Here is a 17,701-nt window from a genome sequence, read left to right on the forward strand (position 1 = left end):
ACACCCTAGCTATAACTGTAACACTACATTTTGCACTCTCTTGTTTCCTTCTCTATGAACAGTATGTTTTGTCTGTATAGCGCTCAAGAAACAATACTTTTCACTGTATGTTAATACATGTGACAATAATAAATCAAATCGAGTACATTCTATGAATTCATCTTTCAGGCTCCCTTTGCCAATCTGATTTGTCCAATCTATGAAGAGTAAAATCACCCATGATTATTGCAGTACCTTTCTTACAAACCCCAAAACTGGGTGAAGCTCAGCTACATGCCTTTTAGAGTTAAAACAAGCTATCATCACCCTCTGGATTGGCTTAGGCATGAAAGATAGTCACTTAAATTATATATTGAGAAGCTACAATGCGATTGTCGCAAACAAGAGTCCACAAGAGTTCAGGAGGAAATAAGAGATAATAAGCAAAAAACAATTTTATAAATAGAGAAAAATACTGGATGGAATACATTAGTTGCTCTTAGATTATTGTGTGTATTCCTTTAGCAGAATAGAGATGGTATTATTTGCTATGTGGTATGGAATAATATCATGGCATGATTACACCATCAAAGGAACTATTTTTTGAGCTTAGATGTGGCTTAGTGCAGGCTGAAACACTATGCCAATTACATTTTATTTCTTCGTTACATAATGACAAGTTCTGAAGAATTCATGAATTCCCAAGGCATGAGCTCTTCAAATCAAATTTGGCATGATGATTTTACACATGCATTACAAGGTTTCCTGTTCCTGAAAACCTTTGTGGAAGATGCTTATTATGAAGCCATTACATAGCGCATCAATGCATTGAGTGGGCTGAGAGATGTAATCTGTCATTGGAGCTGTCAAGGGGGTTGGTGAGATATGGATAATAACTGACAGCAACCAACCCTATTCCCCCAAAATAGAAGCTATCTGAAGTTATTTTATTTTCATGCAAAAATAATCTGTTGGAAAGTCGTTTTATTTGTCTGATGCTTTTTTTAGTTAATCTGTCTCACTCAACTTGTCTCCTCGCTTAGTAGGAAAGGATTGGCCTACTTCACACGTGCTCAGATACTATCAACGTTGATTTGATAGTGCAATATATTTAGCGGCCTGTTCCTTCTTCCATTCTAGACATTCTGGGTGAGAGCAGCAGACTCATTGGGCTGAATTTTGCCATGCAGGCATCAATGGATTACAAGCTGCATGAGCCAGCAAATTTGTATTGGAAGATTCCAGCTGGTTGCTTGATATTTTGCCAATTCCATGTGATTTTTCCTGAAGGAGCGTCTCAGGAAGGAGCGAAGCCTACTGAAAGACGACAAGACATTAATACATTCATTATTAATCCAACTAAATGGTCTATTTCCTTATATCTACAATGTTTCCAACAGCACACTAAACCCACAATTTTTCAGAGATTTCTCCAAGCAATTGAGGTGGGAAGCCACTGAATGAAGTATCAGACATTTAGGCCAGTCTTCTCCCAAAAAAATTCTAAGTGTCAAATTTGCATGAAAACTAGACTAATTCACGTTGTTTTATTTCAGTGGGAGTTCAGAGAATAATCTCCCACACTCTGAATATCATTAAATTTCAGGGGGTGGGGCCTATTCCCACTGAAGAGGCTGAAATCAGCACACTGAGCATGTGCCGATCTGTCAGTGCCGAGATCGGTGCATGAGCAGTGGCCCTGCACTGATGGCCTCCCAATTGCTGACCAGCTTCACCACTGGCCAGCCCTGTGGCCCCCGCAACTGGTTCCCCACCCCACCCATGGCTGGATTGCTGGCCAACCGACACCTCCCTCCCCCCCCTCTCCATATGCCCTGACCTCCACCCACCCCCCCAGTCCCGACCCAATTGCTGACCTCACTAATCCCTGGGCAGAGTGGCAGCTGGACCCCACACCCCCCTGATCGCCCCCTAGGCCCCCCATGTGCCTCACCCACCCCCTTGGCACTGCCCCATCCCTGATAGGCAGTGCCAATGTGTTCCTGGGCATTGGCACTTTGCCCCTTGGGCAGTGCCAGTGGGCACAGGCTGGCACTGCCAGGGTGCCAATGCCCAGGACACCACCACCCCGCTGCCCGAAAGTGGGGAGCTACTGTAATCCCCGCAGGAGTGAATCACTCTAGCGGGGGGGTGGGGGGGTGCTAGCAGGCCCAGAGACTTCCGTCCCGGGCCCGCTAACCACATTCGAATGAGATTAAAATGACCATGTCAATGGTCTTTGCACCTCCCCACCGATTTCCGGCGTGGAGCAGACGCCACCGGAAATCCAGCACTGGGAGACGCTAGTCGGCTGATGCAACAATCTCCCGGCCTGCTGCACCAAAAAATTAGCTCAGCGGGATGGGAGAATCGCGACCTTAATTTTTTGATTAAAAGGTGGAAGAAGCAAAGTAGAGCCCATGGACCCCAGTCAGTTTCTGGCTGACAAGGGGTACTGGTGAAAAGATGGCTGCTGACCTGATTGCAAAATCCCAGAACTGAGGCACATGAGCAATACCAGCCCCTGCCATCTCAGCACAAGGGCCATAATTGAGCAGACCATCTTTCTCCTAAAGATGAGTTTGGGGCCTTGACTGGTTGAGAGTGACCTCCAGGATGACCTTGCAAGGATGGACCCACCAAGGAAGTCAAGCTGTAATATTAAAATGCTGGTAGTGTGGCGAGGGGAGCAATAATTAGAATGCTCAATTGCGATCTCACTATATGGCAAGTTATTTCTACATCTCAAGAGATGGGAACCACCTACCTACTTAAAACTGAACTTGAACAGTGATGGAGATCTAAGTGCGCAGCTGCATGGACAGCATCTTGGTGCATGAGGATGCAGAGGTGCAGGTTGTGGGGTAACATTGAAAACACTTTTTCATGTGTACACTAGGTTTCCTGGCAGTTGTCCTGATTCTTTCATTTTGAGACATCCACTGGAGTGCCGGAGCTCTTCATCCCACCACCCTCCTTGGAGGGTTTCTGGCTGACAGGGGCTAGTGGTGAAAAGTTGGATGCTGACCCCAATGCAAAATCCCAAGACTGAGGCACATGAGCAATACCAACCCCTGCCATCTCAGCAGACCATCTTTTTCCTGAAGGTGAGTTTTTGGGCCTTGACCAGTTGAGGGTGCCATCCAGCATGGCCCTGCAAGGGTTTCCCACATCATATGGTCTGCTGCGCTCTGCACAGTGTGGCCATCCAAAGAGGAGTAAACCTGGGGCAGGTCCATAGGGAAGAGAGCACTATCTGGTTGGACGATAAGAATTTGAAAGAGGACCTGCCAGCAGCACAGCAAGACTATGGAGTTTGGCTTCCTCCACCAACACGTTAACCAGGATGGCAGGAAAGACTGGAAACTCCTGATCCATGAACACATGTTCTGAGAAATGCAGATCCTCCAGTGGAAACTAAGCCTCATATCCTGCTTATATATGACGGCCCCAACCCAGAATCCAATGTGACATCCACATCTCATGGAGGTTAGCTCTCATGATGTAATAAGTCTCCTGAGAGTGCATATTGCACATGATAGTTTCAGTCCTCACATGCAGGAGGACCTAATGATAAGGTCATAATTTCCAAAGCCAAGATACATGTCACATGTGTGATATTAATCGCAGCCATTTTAATCACATTATGATGCATACAATAAACAAAAACTTTATAACGTGCAGCCAGCCATGTGTCAAAGAGGTGCAGGAATTGGCTTCAGAAGACAGCGTTCTTTGAGCACTGTCACCATCAACTATATCCCTTTCTGCCTCGGGTCTTTCAGGGTTCACCTGCATACACCAGGCATAGGGGAGTATCTTACTGAGTGTGCATGTATCCATGAACCAGCCCGGCAACGGACTGGTCAATGTTACAGAATATATAGTACAATCTGTTCATTCCACTGTGCTGCCCTTGCATCTATTTAGTCGACACTGCCTGGATAAACATGGCTGACACTGTGTCTGCTTCCATCACCTCCTCCTATGTGATGTGATGCTTACTTTGTGTCATTCATTCTAAAGTCACTTGAGGTGGAGGGTGCACTTGAACCTTGTGACGGTGGTCCTTTAGAGTGCAAGTCATCCACTGAGGTTGCCAGTGCCTCCACAGTCAATTACTGGTGATTCTCTGCTAACAGCCCTGTGTAAAAAGCATAACTTACTCATTCTTCTTCATCTCAGCAGTTGTTTCATCAGCTATCTGGCAGCACATCAAGTGTGTCTGCTGGATACAACTTCACGAAATAGCAAGCTATTCCAAGCTCCATTCGTGAATCATTCAATAAATTTCACCACCTCTCTGTGGGCACCATCTCACCATTGCCAATTGCCTGCTCTGCAGTCACCCAGCCAGAGTCAACTTTTAGGCAGGATTCTGATTTAGAGGTGTTCAGTCATAATCCCACAGGCGGTAGCTTCACACCATTGGCTCCTCAGCCAAGCACATACACCAAATGTCTGAACATGCGGTTCCTCTCGTACTCTATTATTCACCATGCAGAATGCAGGTGGGAGCCCACACTCAGATTAAAGAGATAAAATTTGCGATGATTCAAATGAGGCTTGAAGTTTCATCCAGATTTGGCTAGAAGTAGGAATCTCCCAAGGTAACCCTCACCATGAAAGACAGTTCGGGGATTAGAAGCTACCCAGCTGTGCTGGAAAAGGGAAGCAAGCCAGTGTGAGTAGAGAATAGCTTTGGGCTGGTTCTGGGATAATAAAACATCTACTTAATGAACAGTGAAGTTTAACCTTGACAGGGAAATTTGGGTAATTTTAAAAGTTATATGGAAAAATGTCTATGTAGTTTAGAGTATAGGTTGTGCACTGAACCGTGTTGAGACAATTTGCTTTTAATTTGTTTGCTACAGCAAAAGTCTTAAAACTTAAAATCTTGTGTGTTCCTTCCTCTCAGTCACTGGACATTCAAATATGTTTTTACAAGTCATCATTTCCCTAAGGCGATTGTCACATTATCTTCACATTGCAGGAGAAAAGGTCACACAATGGCTGAGAGAAGAGTCCTTTAGGGGATCAAGTGTCCAACTTGGAAATACTGACACTACCTCAGGTGCAGAACTGGCTACTTCTATCTCTTTACACTCTCTCTCTCTCTTTCTTGCTCTCAAATTCTTGCAAATTGACCTGGCTGTGAGGTTCAGGGATATCTTAAGAAACCTGGAACTGCCCTTGACATCGAGGCAACATTTGACCCATTGTCGCATCAAGGAGCCCTAGAAAAATTGAAGTCAGTGGGGAACCGAGAAAAATATCTACTGGTTGGAGTCATACCTCGCACAAAGGAAGTTGGTTGTGTTTGTTGAGGGGGGTCAATCATCTTAGTCCCAGGACGTCACTGCAGAATTCCTTCGGGGAGTGGCCTCAGCCCATCCATTATTAGCTGCTTCATCAATGACCTCTCCTCCATCATAAGGTCAGAAGTGGGATATTCACTGATGATTGCACAATGTTCAGCATCATTCATGACTCCTCAGATACTGAAACAGTCCACGTCCATCTGCAGCTAGACCTGGACAACATTCAAACTTTAGCTGATAAGTGGCAAGTAACATTCATGTTACAAGTGCAGGCAGTAACTATCTCCAACAAAAGAGAATCCAACTATCTCCCTTTGACATTCAATGGCACTACCATTGCTGAATCTCCCACTATCAATATTCTGAGGGTTACCATTGACCAAAACTGAACTTTACCAACCATAAGAATACTGTGGTTATAAGAGCTGGTCAGAAGCTGGGAATTCTGCAGCAAGATTCTGCAGCAATTCTGCAGATTGGAGGAGTGCAACTCCAACTCAAGAAGCCTGACACCATCCAGGACAAAACAGCCTGCCACCTTCAACATACATTCACTTCACTACTGATCTACAGTGACAGCAGTGTGTACTATTGACAAGATGTGCTGCAGCAACTCACCAAAGCTCCTTCAACAGCACCTTGCAAACCTGCAATCTCTATCACCTAAAAGGACAAGAGCATCAGATGCATCGGAACACCACCACCTGGAAGTTACCCTCCAAGCTAAACATCATCCTAATTTGGAAATATATCACTGTTCCTTCACAGTTGCTGGGTCAAAATCCAGGAATTCCCTCCCTAACAACACTGTGGATGTACCTACAGCATATGAACTACAGCAGTTCAAGATGGAGGCTCACCATCATCTTAAGGGAAATCAGGGATGGACAATAAAAATTTGTCAACAAGACCCATATCCAAGAAAAGAATAAATAAATGCTGATATCACAATAGCTTTTTCTTAGAATCTTAGAAACCCTACAGCACAGAAAGAGGCCATTCGGCCCATCGAGTCTGCACCAACCACAATCCCACCCAGGCCCTATCTCCACATCCCGACATATTTTCCCACTAATCCCTCTAACCTACGCATCCCAGGATACCTAAGGGCAATTTTAGCATGGCCAATCAACCTAACCCGCACATCTTTGGACTGTGGGAGGAAACCGGAGCACCCGGAGGAAACCCACGTAGACACAAGGAGAATGTGCAAACTCCACACAGACAGTGACCCAAGCCAGGAATCAAACCCAGGTCCCTGGAGCTGTGAAGCAGCAGTGCTAACCACTGTGCTACCGTGCCGCCCTTTTTATTGATGTTTCTTTCCTAAAGCCCATCCCCATGACAACATGAATCACATGGGCCTTGTATCCAATTAGAAATGCTAAGTAGCTATCTTTTAGAGCCCCAACTTCATTCGAGCTTGGAATTAAATGGCTGGTTTAAAGTAGCTGTTTATAAAACCTGATGCTCCTAACATCTCCCTGTAACACTTGGAGATTAACATTCTACCCACTGTGAGCACAGATGCTCTTGCCATTGCCTTCAAGTCTTATATCTGTATGGGGGGGAAGGCAGGATCAGGCTATTGAGTTGGATGATCAGCCATGTATCTAATAGTGGAGCAGGCTTGAAAGAGTCAATGGCCTACTGCTGTTCCTATTTTCTATGTTTCTATATTTCCAAATAAAACAATCTGGGTCACCCTTTAACTTTTGACAACTAAGCCAACCAAGCTTCTTGTCGGAGAGAATTCAGAGTTGGCCACATGAGCCCCTCATTTTACCCAATTAAAGAGGCAGTCCCAAAATACAACCTTCTAAACTTTGTATTTGTAACAATTAAGAGTTCAGCTCCAGTTAATTTTCTCATCTGGTCATCATGATCCACATTCAGATATAATGATCCTGGCATTACAATGTGCCTGGTTTATGTGTTCACTATACCAAATTCACATTGCTTTGAGTCCTTCCCTCGGGTGATAGGTGGCATTTGGCACACATCTCCTCAGTATTCCTACACACTGCCTGCTTGATGCCCTTCTCCTCAGACATATGTAGTCCCTTTAAAACCCGCATAGCTGACAGTTTGGCTTTGCATATTACATACCATGCTAGACCACAGAAGGTCATTGAAGTGCTTCCTATATGAGATTCACTTTCTACTAACCACACTGCAGCTGCAGACCCCTCTAGCAACCTCCAGCCATGCCCCCTAAGTTTGCCTGGTAAACCTCTTCCTGCTGCTCTTCAGAAAGAAAGGAGGGAATTTTACACTTTCGCCAGCAGTGGAAATCATGGCAGGTGGGTATATAAAATTTGACATGATGGAAAAAGTCAGCGTCCCACTGGGGAAATTAGTTTGAAATTTTATTCTCCCGACTTTATAAGCAGGTCAGGTTTCCCTCTGATCTATGTCGGGAACAACATTTGCATTTATTTGCATCTTATGAATGCTCATTAAAAGACCAACTCACTGGAATTAAGTCGCCTCGCCCCCCCCCCCCCAAAATTAGGTGCCCCACCAGTGAATACTTAGAGCAGTCTGTTTTCTGACTTTCTATAAGTGGCATGCACCTACTTCATCCACAACTTCAATGTTCGTAGCCACTGCTTTCACCTCGCTTTAAGACCATTTCTTTGTGATTTTGGGTGCTTATATCAGAAACTGCACCAAGGCTGCACATGGGAAGCAATGCCAGTTGGGAAGGGGAAGCCAAAAGCAGGACTAGGAGGGGAGGTGGTGGAACATGGAAGGGAAAAGGAAGGCAGAGGTAGAACTGGTGGGGGAGGGTGGATGACATCAAGGAACAGAATGGAGTTGTGAAAGACTATCCTGGAGGAAGAGTCATAAGATTGTCGAAGGAGGAGTTAGAAACTGTTCTGGGCTTGACTCCACACTGTCGGGGGAATATTGAACTAACTGTCCTGGGGCTGAAACCATGCTGTTAAGAGCATATGGAACAGACTGTCCTTAGGCTGAGACCATGCTGTTGAGGGCATATGGAACAGATTAGCTTGGGGCTGAGGCCATGCTGTTGGGGACATGATGAACAGACTATCCTGGGGCTGAGGCTAGGCTGTTGGGGACATATTGTCCCGACTATCTTGGGGCTGAGGCTAGGCTGTTGGGGACATATTGCCCGACTATCTTGGGGCAGTTGAGGGCACATTGAGCAGACTGTCCTTGGGCTGTGAGGACCCTGTTCGAGGGTTTTACATGTCTACACTGGCTACACATGTCTTGGTCCTGGTGTTGGGCAAGGAAAGGCTTTTCTGGATAGTGACAGTTGTGCACAGTGTGATGTGCAGGGCATAATCAGTCACCTAAAGAATTTGGATCTGAGTGTTAAAGGTATGGTACTGTGAGGCAGATGGAAAAGTCACAGTCGGGTAGGCATCTGGATCCTACAAATCGGGAGCTGAAAAATCATGGGTGAGTATTGAATGGTCTCATTGGTGGGGTCTTGGAAAGTCAGGGTGTATGTGGCCTCATGAAGAGGAAGTATCAATTCAATAACGGGTGTGGGACATCAATGTTAAAGGGTTCAGGGGAAGTATCGGAATATAAACATGAACAATGATGAAGTTAAGGATAACAGTAGGGATGATAGATAGTGAGAGGGGGAATGGAAATTAAAGAGCAGGATGGAAAGAACTTGGGTGATGGGGAAGGTTGGAAACTGGTTGCACTTACAAATATGTCATGCGCTATGTTTACACTCAGTGATCCATGACACAGTTGGAAAAACAAGCTTGAAAAAATTTGATATGGGAGGGGTTTCAAGGCATATGGCGAGGTTCAGTATAGCAAATCTGGAACAATTGACTGGGTACCCTGTAACTCTCTTGCTCAAACCATGGAGATCATAGCAGAGCTGAGCGCTGGGCTCACACACAAATAATGAGCTTGTCTCCTTTTCTAATGGTGTGCATTCAGCCACAAGGTCCTTAATTGAGCAGACTATGGTTTCTTAAAGATGCATTTCAGATGTTTGGGCTGATCAGATGGGTTCTTTAATACTCAGCACAGAGAATGTCCCTTATCGTTTCTGTTTACTGTGCCCAACACAACCTGCAAAAGTGGGATGTTTAGCAGCAGGGTTACATGGAGGAGCTAAAAGTCTCATTAAAGGGGATGATTTTGTAGAGGATGAGGATTCAAACGAGGCACATGAGGATGCCACAGCACGAACACAAAATGGAAGACGAGCCCGTGACAGCCTGATAGCTACTAGATTCCAGGAGGAATAAGGTGCAGACAAGCTGATACAAACACAGTTCTCATCAAGCTTCAGTGCAGGAGAGGCAATAAGACACAAAAACAGAAAATGCTGGAAAGTCTCAGCAGGTCTGACAGCATCTGTGGAGAGAGAATAGAGCCAATATTTTGAGTCTGGATGACCCTTCTTCAGAGCTTCAACATCTTATATAAGGTCAACAATCTTAAATGATAAAGGAGTTGGCAGAAGTCACCTTTAACCATAATAATGGGGTCATCCTTAAAAGGCACACTACCCTAAGGAGTATGTGGCCACTGTGTAATGGGTCAACGAGTGCACATCCTTTTTACCAGTGCCCAGAGATGTCAGCGACCATGGCAACCTTCAAGGGGCAGAAATGCTAATACATGCACTAATGCCACTGTGACAGCAGCTTAGTAAGGGGTCTCAAATGTTAAGCTTCCCAGTTGCAGTCCAGTAATAAAAGATGATGCAAGTCCAGCTTCTTCACAAACTCACTTTATTCTCTTTTACAACTCCACATACACACCCCGCACCCAGTGCCACCTATAACCCCTTTAAAGATCCTGGTGAGTACTATTAACCAATTAACATACAAATTAGGTCTAAAGTGGAAGGTTCAGTTAACCAATTCCTAACATCAAAGAGGGAAAACGTCTGTCAGTGGTTAGTGCTTGACCGTCTGATGTTAGATCCTGCACAAGTGGCGTCTCTATCTCTGAACTGTACAGAAAATAAAGAATATTCTGTACCAATGTCCATCCCTCTTGAGGTTGTTTGACAGTGTAGCATGCCCACCTGCAGTTCAATCAACCACTTAATCATCTGATAGCTGTCCCTATCTCTTTTCTCAATAAGAGCAAATCAGTTTCGACATTTTTTGGAAAAAAAATTAACAGTATGTGAGCTTTCAGGCAGGTCAGCATTTATGGCCCATCCCACATTACCCTCGAGGATATGGTGGTGAGCAGTAGTTGCACTAATTTATTTTGGAATGTTCAGATGATTTCGTTAGAGGGACTTTGGTACATTAGTTTTTCCAAAAATCCAGCAGTTTCACAGTCGCCATTATTGATACGAGCTTTACATTCCAGATTTAGTTAATCAAGTGAATTCCCAACTGCTCTGTTGGCATTGGAATATGCGTCTCCGGATTATCAGTCTATGTTTCTGGATTACTAGTCCAGTCGCGTAACCACTGTGCTACTATTATGAATTGCCTTCTAGGGATGTCATTAAACATAGAATTTTGGGAATGATGAACAAATGAACATTTTTTAAAGATCTGTTCATTATTGTAACATTATTGAGCAGCACAATGGCACAGTGGCTAGCATGCTGCCTCACAGCACCAGGGTCTTGGGTTCAATTCAAATCCTGGGTGACTGTCTGTGTGGATCTTGCACGTTCTCTCCATGTCTGCGTGGGTTTTCTCTGGGTGCTCCAGTTTTCTCCCACAGCGCAAAGATGTGCAGGCTAAGTGGATTGACCGTGTTAAATTGTCCCTTAATGTCCCATGATGTGTAGGTTAGCAGGATTATTGGGGTAAATAAGTGGGGTTATGGGGATAGGGCCTGGGTAAGCTGCTGTGTTGGAGAATCAGTGTAGACTCAATAGGCCGAATAGCCTATTTCTGCACTGTAGGGATTCCATGATTATCATTGACTGCATTGTGTGCTCAAATAATAGAATAGTTTCTGATTGTTTGCAGTAAACATGTTGTTCTTTCACATGTCTCTAAAGCTCTTAAGTTTATGGCTGAATATATGACAGCTACTGCTGAGTTCACTGCTATTTGTCTGATTTTGCATTAAAGTGAGAAATCTCTTCACTTGATTTTGGTGTTTGTGTGAAATGGTGGATTGGACTTTTGTGGAAGTCTTTCTCTGCCCTGTTTGCTGAGAAATGATTCCTAACCTTTTTTTTGTTTTTTTTTACCAGGTGCAATAATGAAAATGAATGGTATCAAATCCATGAAAATATAATTCGCAAATCTAGCAACAAGTACACTGCTGCCAGCACAAATTATGGTAAAACTCTGCATCCTACTGAGATTCTTGGCCCAGATGAAAACCATCCTTCGAGACTTTTCCGCCCCAAACCTGAGCCCTCGATTAGTAAATGATTGTCCTGTGTGTGGAGGAGAAATGCTATTATTTCCAATTGTACTTCGATATCATACTTCGTATTTAGATTATAACCTCCCTTTAATAAGCATCATTTTAATTTATAATTGGCTCTCAAAAAAACCCAAACCATTCCTAATCTCAGGTGTTGCAAGTTTTGATGGTGAAAAATTTAGTTGCAGTAACTCTACTGTGGCTATAATTGCTCACCAATTCACAGTTCTCAGGCATGTTTTTATGACCTTGCTCGTCCCAAAACCGTAAAATCCCGCCCAAGATCAACGGTCTGCCCCTTCTCCGTTCCAATTCCCATGGTGGGCAGGACGGTAAAATTCCAGCCCTAGTCTATAATTGAACTCACCAGCTTAAGTAAATTGAACAAATAAATAATGTGGTGTTAAGTATATGGATTAAATTATAACAGTGAAATGATCAGTAAATAATTCTAGGAGTAGGTAGCTTATCACTATGTGTTTGAGACTGCACATTGTGTGAGTCCCAACCACAGCACCTCAGAAACTAGATTTAGTTTGATCACAGTAAATCTTTCACATGTTTTCTATTCTGGGGACCTCCTTCCAAGTTGCTTGGAATATATTAATCTTGATATAAATAGGGGCTCACAGTGCTGGGGGAGTTCCAGGATTTTGACCCAGCAACGATGAATGATCAGCGATATATTTCCAAGTCAGGATGGTGAGTAACTTAAGAAGCTCCCATGTGCCTGCTCTCCTTGTCATATAGTGGGGCCAGAAAGCAGAGGAAGTCCTGGTCTCAGTCGAGGGAGGGAGAGGGTCTGTGTGTCCTGTGTCGGTAGTACAGAGAATGATCAGTCTCACACAGATCTCAATCCTGGAGGCTGTTAGCTTGGTATTGAGCTGCAGATGGCACAGTCACAGTCGGGGACGCATCTGCAGTTTGTGAATGGGAAACTGGTAACAAAAAGGAAACACTCGGTGGTCTCATGGGGGTATTGGCAGGTCACTGTGCAAAAGGCTTCAAGACAGGGAGGGGTTAGATTGACATGGAGCATTGGGACATCAACAGAAAATGGTTTGAGGGGAGGATAGGGATACCTATAGGAATCACAGCGGGCTTCAGGATTAGAGGGAAGGCAGAAGAATAATCAGAGAGTGGGAAACTTGTACATGATGCTCTTTCAGGATGATAGGAGGGACTTGGATGGTCATGGGGGTGCGGTGTTGGAAGCTGGGCTCCTAATAGAACCAGAACAGTACCATTTCCCCAGCTGAAGGAATAAGGCAGTTGAAAAATAACCTAGGAAAAGAAGTTGCCAAGGAGGGGTATGAAGGCACGTAGGAGGAGTTGACTACTGTACTTTTGGGCCAATTAATAGTTCTGCTTCAATACTTGGAGAGCAAGGCTCAGCTGAGGCATGTTACTAAGACTCAAATGCCAGTGAAGGATTTGGACATCTTAATAAATGGTGTGCATTCTTGCAAGCATCCATAATGACTTGAGACCAGATTGAGTTTGAATGACCATATGTCCTTTTCATAGGAATGTACAAAGGTCATAAGGATCTAACTATAAAGGGTCAATGGCTAAAGTACATATGCAAAACCTCCAAAGACCCATTTACATTGCAGCCGAAATGTTGAGGTTTCACACACCTAAGCAATTATAGTCATTGCATAAGTGCAAATATGGGCACTTGTCTACTCCGAAGGAGTCAGCCTTACTATTTTATTTATTATTAGTGTCACAAGTAGGCTTACATTAACATTACAATGAAGTTACTGTGAAAATCCCCTAGTCACCACACTAGTACACTAAGGGAGAATTTAGCATAGCCAATGCACCTAACCAACATGTCTTTCAGACCGGAGCACCCGGAGGAAACCCACGCAGACACGGGGAGAACGTGCAGATTCTGGCTCTCTGGCGCTCTGAGGCAGCAGTGCGAATCACTGTGCCATCATACATGTGTCCACCATTGTCTGATCATTGACAAGTACTCATAGTCCAACCTGTGTACAGAGATGCACAAATTCCCATCTAGCATTGCCTTGGCATCTGTGGCCCAGAAAATGTTGACACTGCATTTAGGCACTACTTCATTACTTTGTTAATAATAAAGAACACATATAAGATCTAGTGGAGCTTAGCTCTGAACCAATTTGATGCCTCCACATTTTCATTCCAGCAGTTTCAAATAAACAAAAGGAAATCTGGCACACTGATGACATTGTGACAATCAGATAACCATGCTGATTGCCTGTCAGAGATTATGTCAAGGCACACTAGCCAAATCTTCATCTAAGGTATGCATTGCCCAACCACGACGTTCATAGAATAGTCGAATCGCTACAGTGCAGAAGAAGGCCATTCAGCCCATTGGGTCTGTATCGGCCCTCTGAAAGTGCATGTTACCCAGGCCTATCCCCCCACCCTATCCCTGTAACCCCACATATTTACCCCTCTAATCCCCCTAACCCACACTTCTTTGGACACTAAGGGACAATTTAGCATGGCCAATCCACCTAACCCACACATCTTTGGACTGTTGGAGGAAACCAAAGCACCTGGAGGAAAAGCACACGGACACGGGGAGAATGTACAAACTCCATACAGTCACCCAAGGCTTTGAAATTGTTTGCAAAAGAGAAAGTGAAACCACAGCCTGTCAATCAGGCTTAGACTCTGTCAACATTGCGGTCAGAATCAATGGGGTACTTGAGATTCATTGAGCCATGAAGGGAAATAAAGTTAAACACAGGTGTCTGGAGGATGATAGAAATCCATTGAGCGGGAAGCTGAATCTTTTACGAATTTGAATTTGTTACAGATTAAAGGCTTTGTTACAGATCAAACTGCAATTGAGAGCATTTCAACGGTTTTAGCTTGCTGGGAAGCCTCAGCAGCTTCAAATCAAAGCTGTGGGTATACATTGGGGCTGAGTGCACAGCAGAATGGAGCCCACCCCCCCTCCCTAGGTGAAATTGACATCTCTCTGTCAGAGGACATCAAAAGGGTCTGCTCTCACCTGCAGCTTCTGAGAGAGAGAAAGGAAACCTTTGCTGCCAAATGGAGTGCTGTAATGACTTAGAATCCTTCCAAGTGACCAGGGGGCATGGAGGTTAAAGTACCTGGCCATTTCAGAATTTTCACAGCTGACAAGCAGGATTTGATTTGATTTATTATTGTGACATATATTGGGATACAGTGAAAAGTATTGTTTCTTGCACGCTATACAGAAAAGCATATTGTTTATAGTTTCATAGAATCCCTACAGTGCAGAAGGAAGCCATTCAGCCCATCGAATCTGCACCGGAAGAAATCCACGCAGACACGGGGAGAATGTGCAAACTCCACACAGACAGTGACCCAAGCTGGGAATCGAACCCAGGTCTCTGGAGCTGTGAAGCAGCAGTACCAATCACTGTGCCACTGTGCCGCCTGTATAGGGGAGAAGGAAAGGGAAGGGTGCAGAATATAGGGGGCGATTCTCCCAGCTGCTTCCTCACTCTGCAATCAGGATCACAGGCAGAGAGAGGGAAGAGGTGGCCATCTGGGGGGGCGGGGGGGGGGGGGGGGTGATGGGGGTAAAGGAGATCAGGACCGCTCAGGTGGGACGATCAGAAGATCAGGGCTGACCGGGTGGGGGGGGTCAGGGAGATTGGGGCTGGCCAGAGGGGGGGTGGGGGGGGGGGGAGGATGACATTGGGGCTTGCCTAGGGAGGTCTGAGAGGCCAGCGATCGAGTGGGGGGGGGGGCGGGAGGTTAGCAATGGAGGGTGGCGGGGCTGGCCAGCGATTGTGCTGGCCAGTAATCTGGAAACCTACAATGGGGGGGCCACAGTGCATGCAACGATCTCTCTGCTGACAGATGGGTTGGTACCTGAGATTTCGATGTTGTGGCCATCTCGGAGACATGGATAGAGCAGGGACAGGAATGGTTGTGGCAGGTTCCGGGGTTTAGATGTTTCAGTAAGTGCAGGGAAGGTGGTAAAAGAGGGGGAGGTGTGGCATTGTTAGTCAAGGACAGTATTACGGTGGCAGAAAAGACATTTGATGAGGACCCGTCTACTGAGGTAGTTTGGGCTGAGGTTAGAAACAGGAAAGGAGAGGTCACCCTGTTGGGAGTTTTTTATAGACCTCCGAAAAGTTCCAGAGATGTAGAGGAAAAGATTGCAAAGATGATTCTGGATAGGAGCGAAAGTAACAGGGTAGTTGTACTGGGGGAGTTTAACTTTACAAATATTGACTGGAAAAGCTATAGTTCGAGTACTTTAGAGGGGTCGGTTTTTGTCCAGTGTGTGCAGGAAGGCTTCCTGACGCAGTATGTAGATAGACCAACAAGAGGCGAGGCCACATTGGATTTGGTACTGGGTAATGAACCAGGCCAGGTGTTAGATTTGGAGGTAGGTGAGCACTTTGGTGACAGTGACCACAATTCGATTACGTTTACTTTAGCAATGGAAAAGGATAGGTATGTACCAAAGGGCAAGAGTTATAGCTGGGGGAAAGGAAATTATGATGCGATTAGGCAAGATTTAGCTGGGATAGGTTGGGGAAGGAAACTGCAGGGGATGGGCACAATTGTAATGTGGAACTTGTTCAAGGAACAGCTGCTACGCGTCCTTGATAAATATGTACCTGTCAGGCAGGGAGGAAACAGACGTGTGAGGGAACCGTGGTTTACTAAGGAGGTTGAATCTCTTGTGAAGAGGAAGAAGGAGACTTATGTTAAGATGAGACGTGAAGGCTCAGTTAGGGCGCTTGAGAGTTACAAGTTAGCCAGGAAGGACCTAAAGAAAGAGTTAAGAAGAGCCAGGAGGGGACATGAGAAGTCTTTGGCGGGTAGAATCAAGGAAAACCCTAAACCTTTCTATAGGTATGTCAGGAGTAAAAGAATGACTACGGTAAGATTAGGGCCAGTCAAGGACAGGAGTGGGAAGTTGTGGTGGAGTCTGAAGAGATAGGAGAGGCACTAAATGAATATTTTTCGTCGGTATTCACACTGGAGAGGGACAGTGTTGTTGAGGGGAGTACTGAGATGCAGGCTGTTGGACTGGATGGGATTGATGTTCATAAGGAGGAGGTGTTAGCAATTCTGGAAAGGGTAAAAATAGATAAGTCCCCTGGGCCGGATGGGATTTATCCTAGGATTCTCTGGGAGGCTAGAGAGGAGATTGCAGAGCCTTTGGCTTTGATCTTTGGGTCATCATTGTCTACAGGAACAGTGCCAGAAGACTGGAGGATAGCAAATGTTGCCCCTTGTTCAAGACGGGGAGTAGAGACAACCCTGGTAATTATAGACCGGTGAGCCTTACTTCTGTTGTGGGCAAAGTATTGGAAAGGATTATAAGAGATAGGGTTTATAATCACCTGGAAAGGAATAATTTGATTAGGGATAGTCAGCACGGTTTTGTGAAGGGTAGGTCGTGCCTCACAAACCTTATTGAGTTCTTTGAGAAGGTGACCAAAGAGGTGGATGAGGGTAAAGCGGTTGATGTGGTGTACATGGATTTCAGCAAAACATTTGATAAGGTTCCCCATGGTACGCTTTTACAGAAAATACGGACACATGGGATTGAGGGTGATTTAGTGGTTTGGATCAGGAATTGGCTAGCTGTAAGAAAACAAAGGGTGGTGGTTGATGGGAAATATTCATCCTGGAGTTCAGTTACTAGTGGTGTACCGCAAGGATCTGTTTTGGGGCCACTGCTGTTTGTCATTTTTATTAATGACTTGGATGAGGGCGCGGAAGGATGGATTAGTAAATTTGCGGATGACACTAAAGTCGGTGGAGTTGTAGACAGTGCGGAGGGAAGTGGCAGGTTACAGAGGGACATAGATAAGCTGCAGAGCTGGGCTGAGAGGTGGCAAATGGAGTTTAATGCGGAAAAGTGTGAGGTGATACACTTTGGAAGGAGTAACAGGAATACAGAGTACTGGGCTAATGGTAAGATACTTGGTAGTGTGGATGAACAGAGGGATCTGGGTGTCCATGTGCATAGATCCCTGAAAGTTGGCACCCAGGTTGATAGGGTTGTTAAGAAGGCGTAC

General features: G+C 45.0%; 1 protein-coding gene across 4 annotated transcripts in view; it reads left to right on the forward strand.

The window, feature by feature from the left end:
* Positions 1 to 17,701, forward strand: part of dock3 (dedicator of cytokinesis 3) — a 1,050,162-nt gene that overhangs the window by 627,759 nt on the left and 404,702 nt on the right. For all 4 annotated transcript variants that reach the window (XM_078209344.1, XM_078209345.1, XM_078209346.1 and 1 more), the window contains exon 13: positions 11,485 to 11,573. In XM_078209344.1, coding sequence (XP_078065470.1) covers positions 11,485 to 11,573 — 89 coding nt within the window. The remainder of the gene's footprint in view (positions 1 to 11,484; positions 11,574 to 17,701) is intronic.

Source organism: Mustelus asterias, chromosome 3, assembly GCF_964213995.1.
Source record: "Mustelus asterias chromosome 3, sMusAst1.hap1.1, whole genome shotgun sequence".
Taxonomy (NCBI): domain Eukaryota; kingdom Metazoa; phylum Chordata; class Chondrichthyes; order Carcharhiniformes; family Triakidae; genus Mustelus; species Mustelus asterias.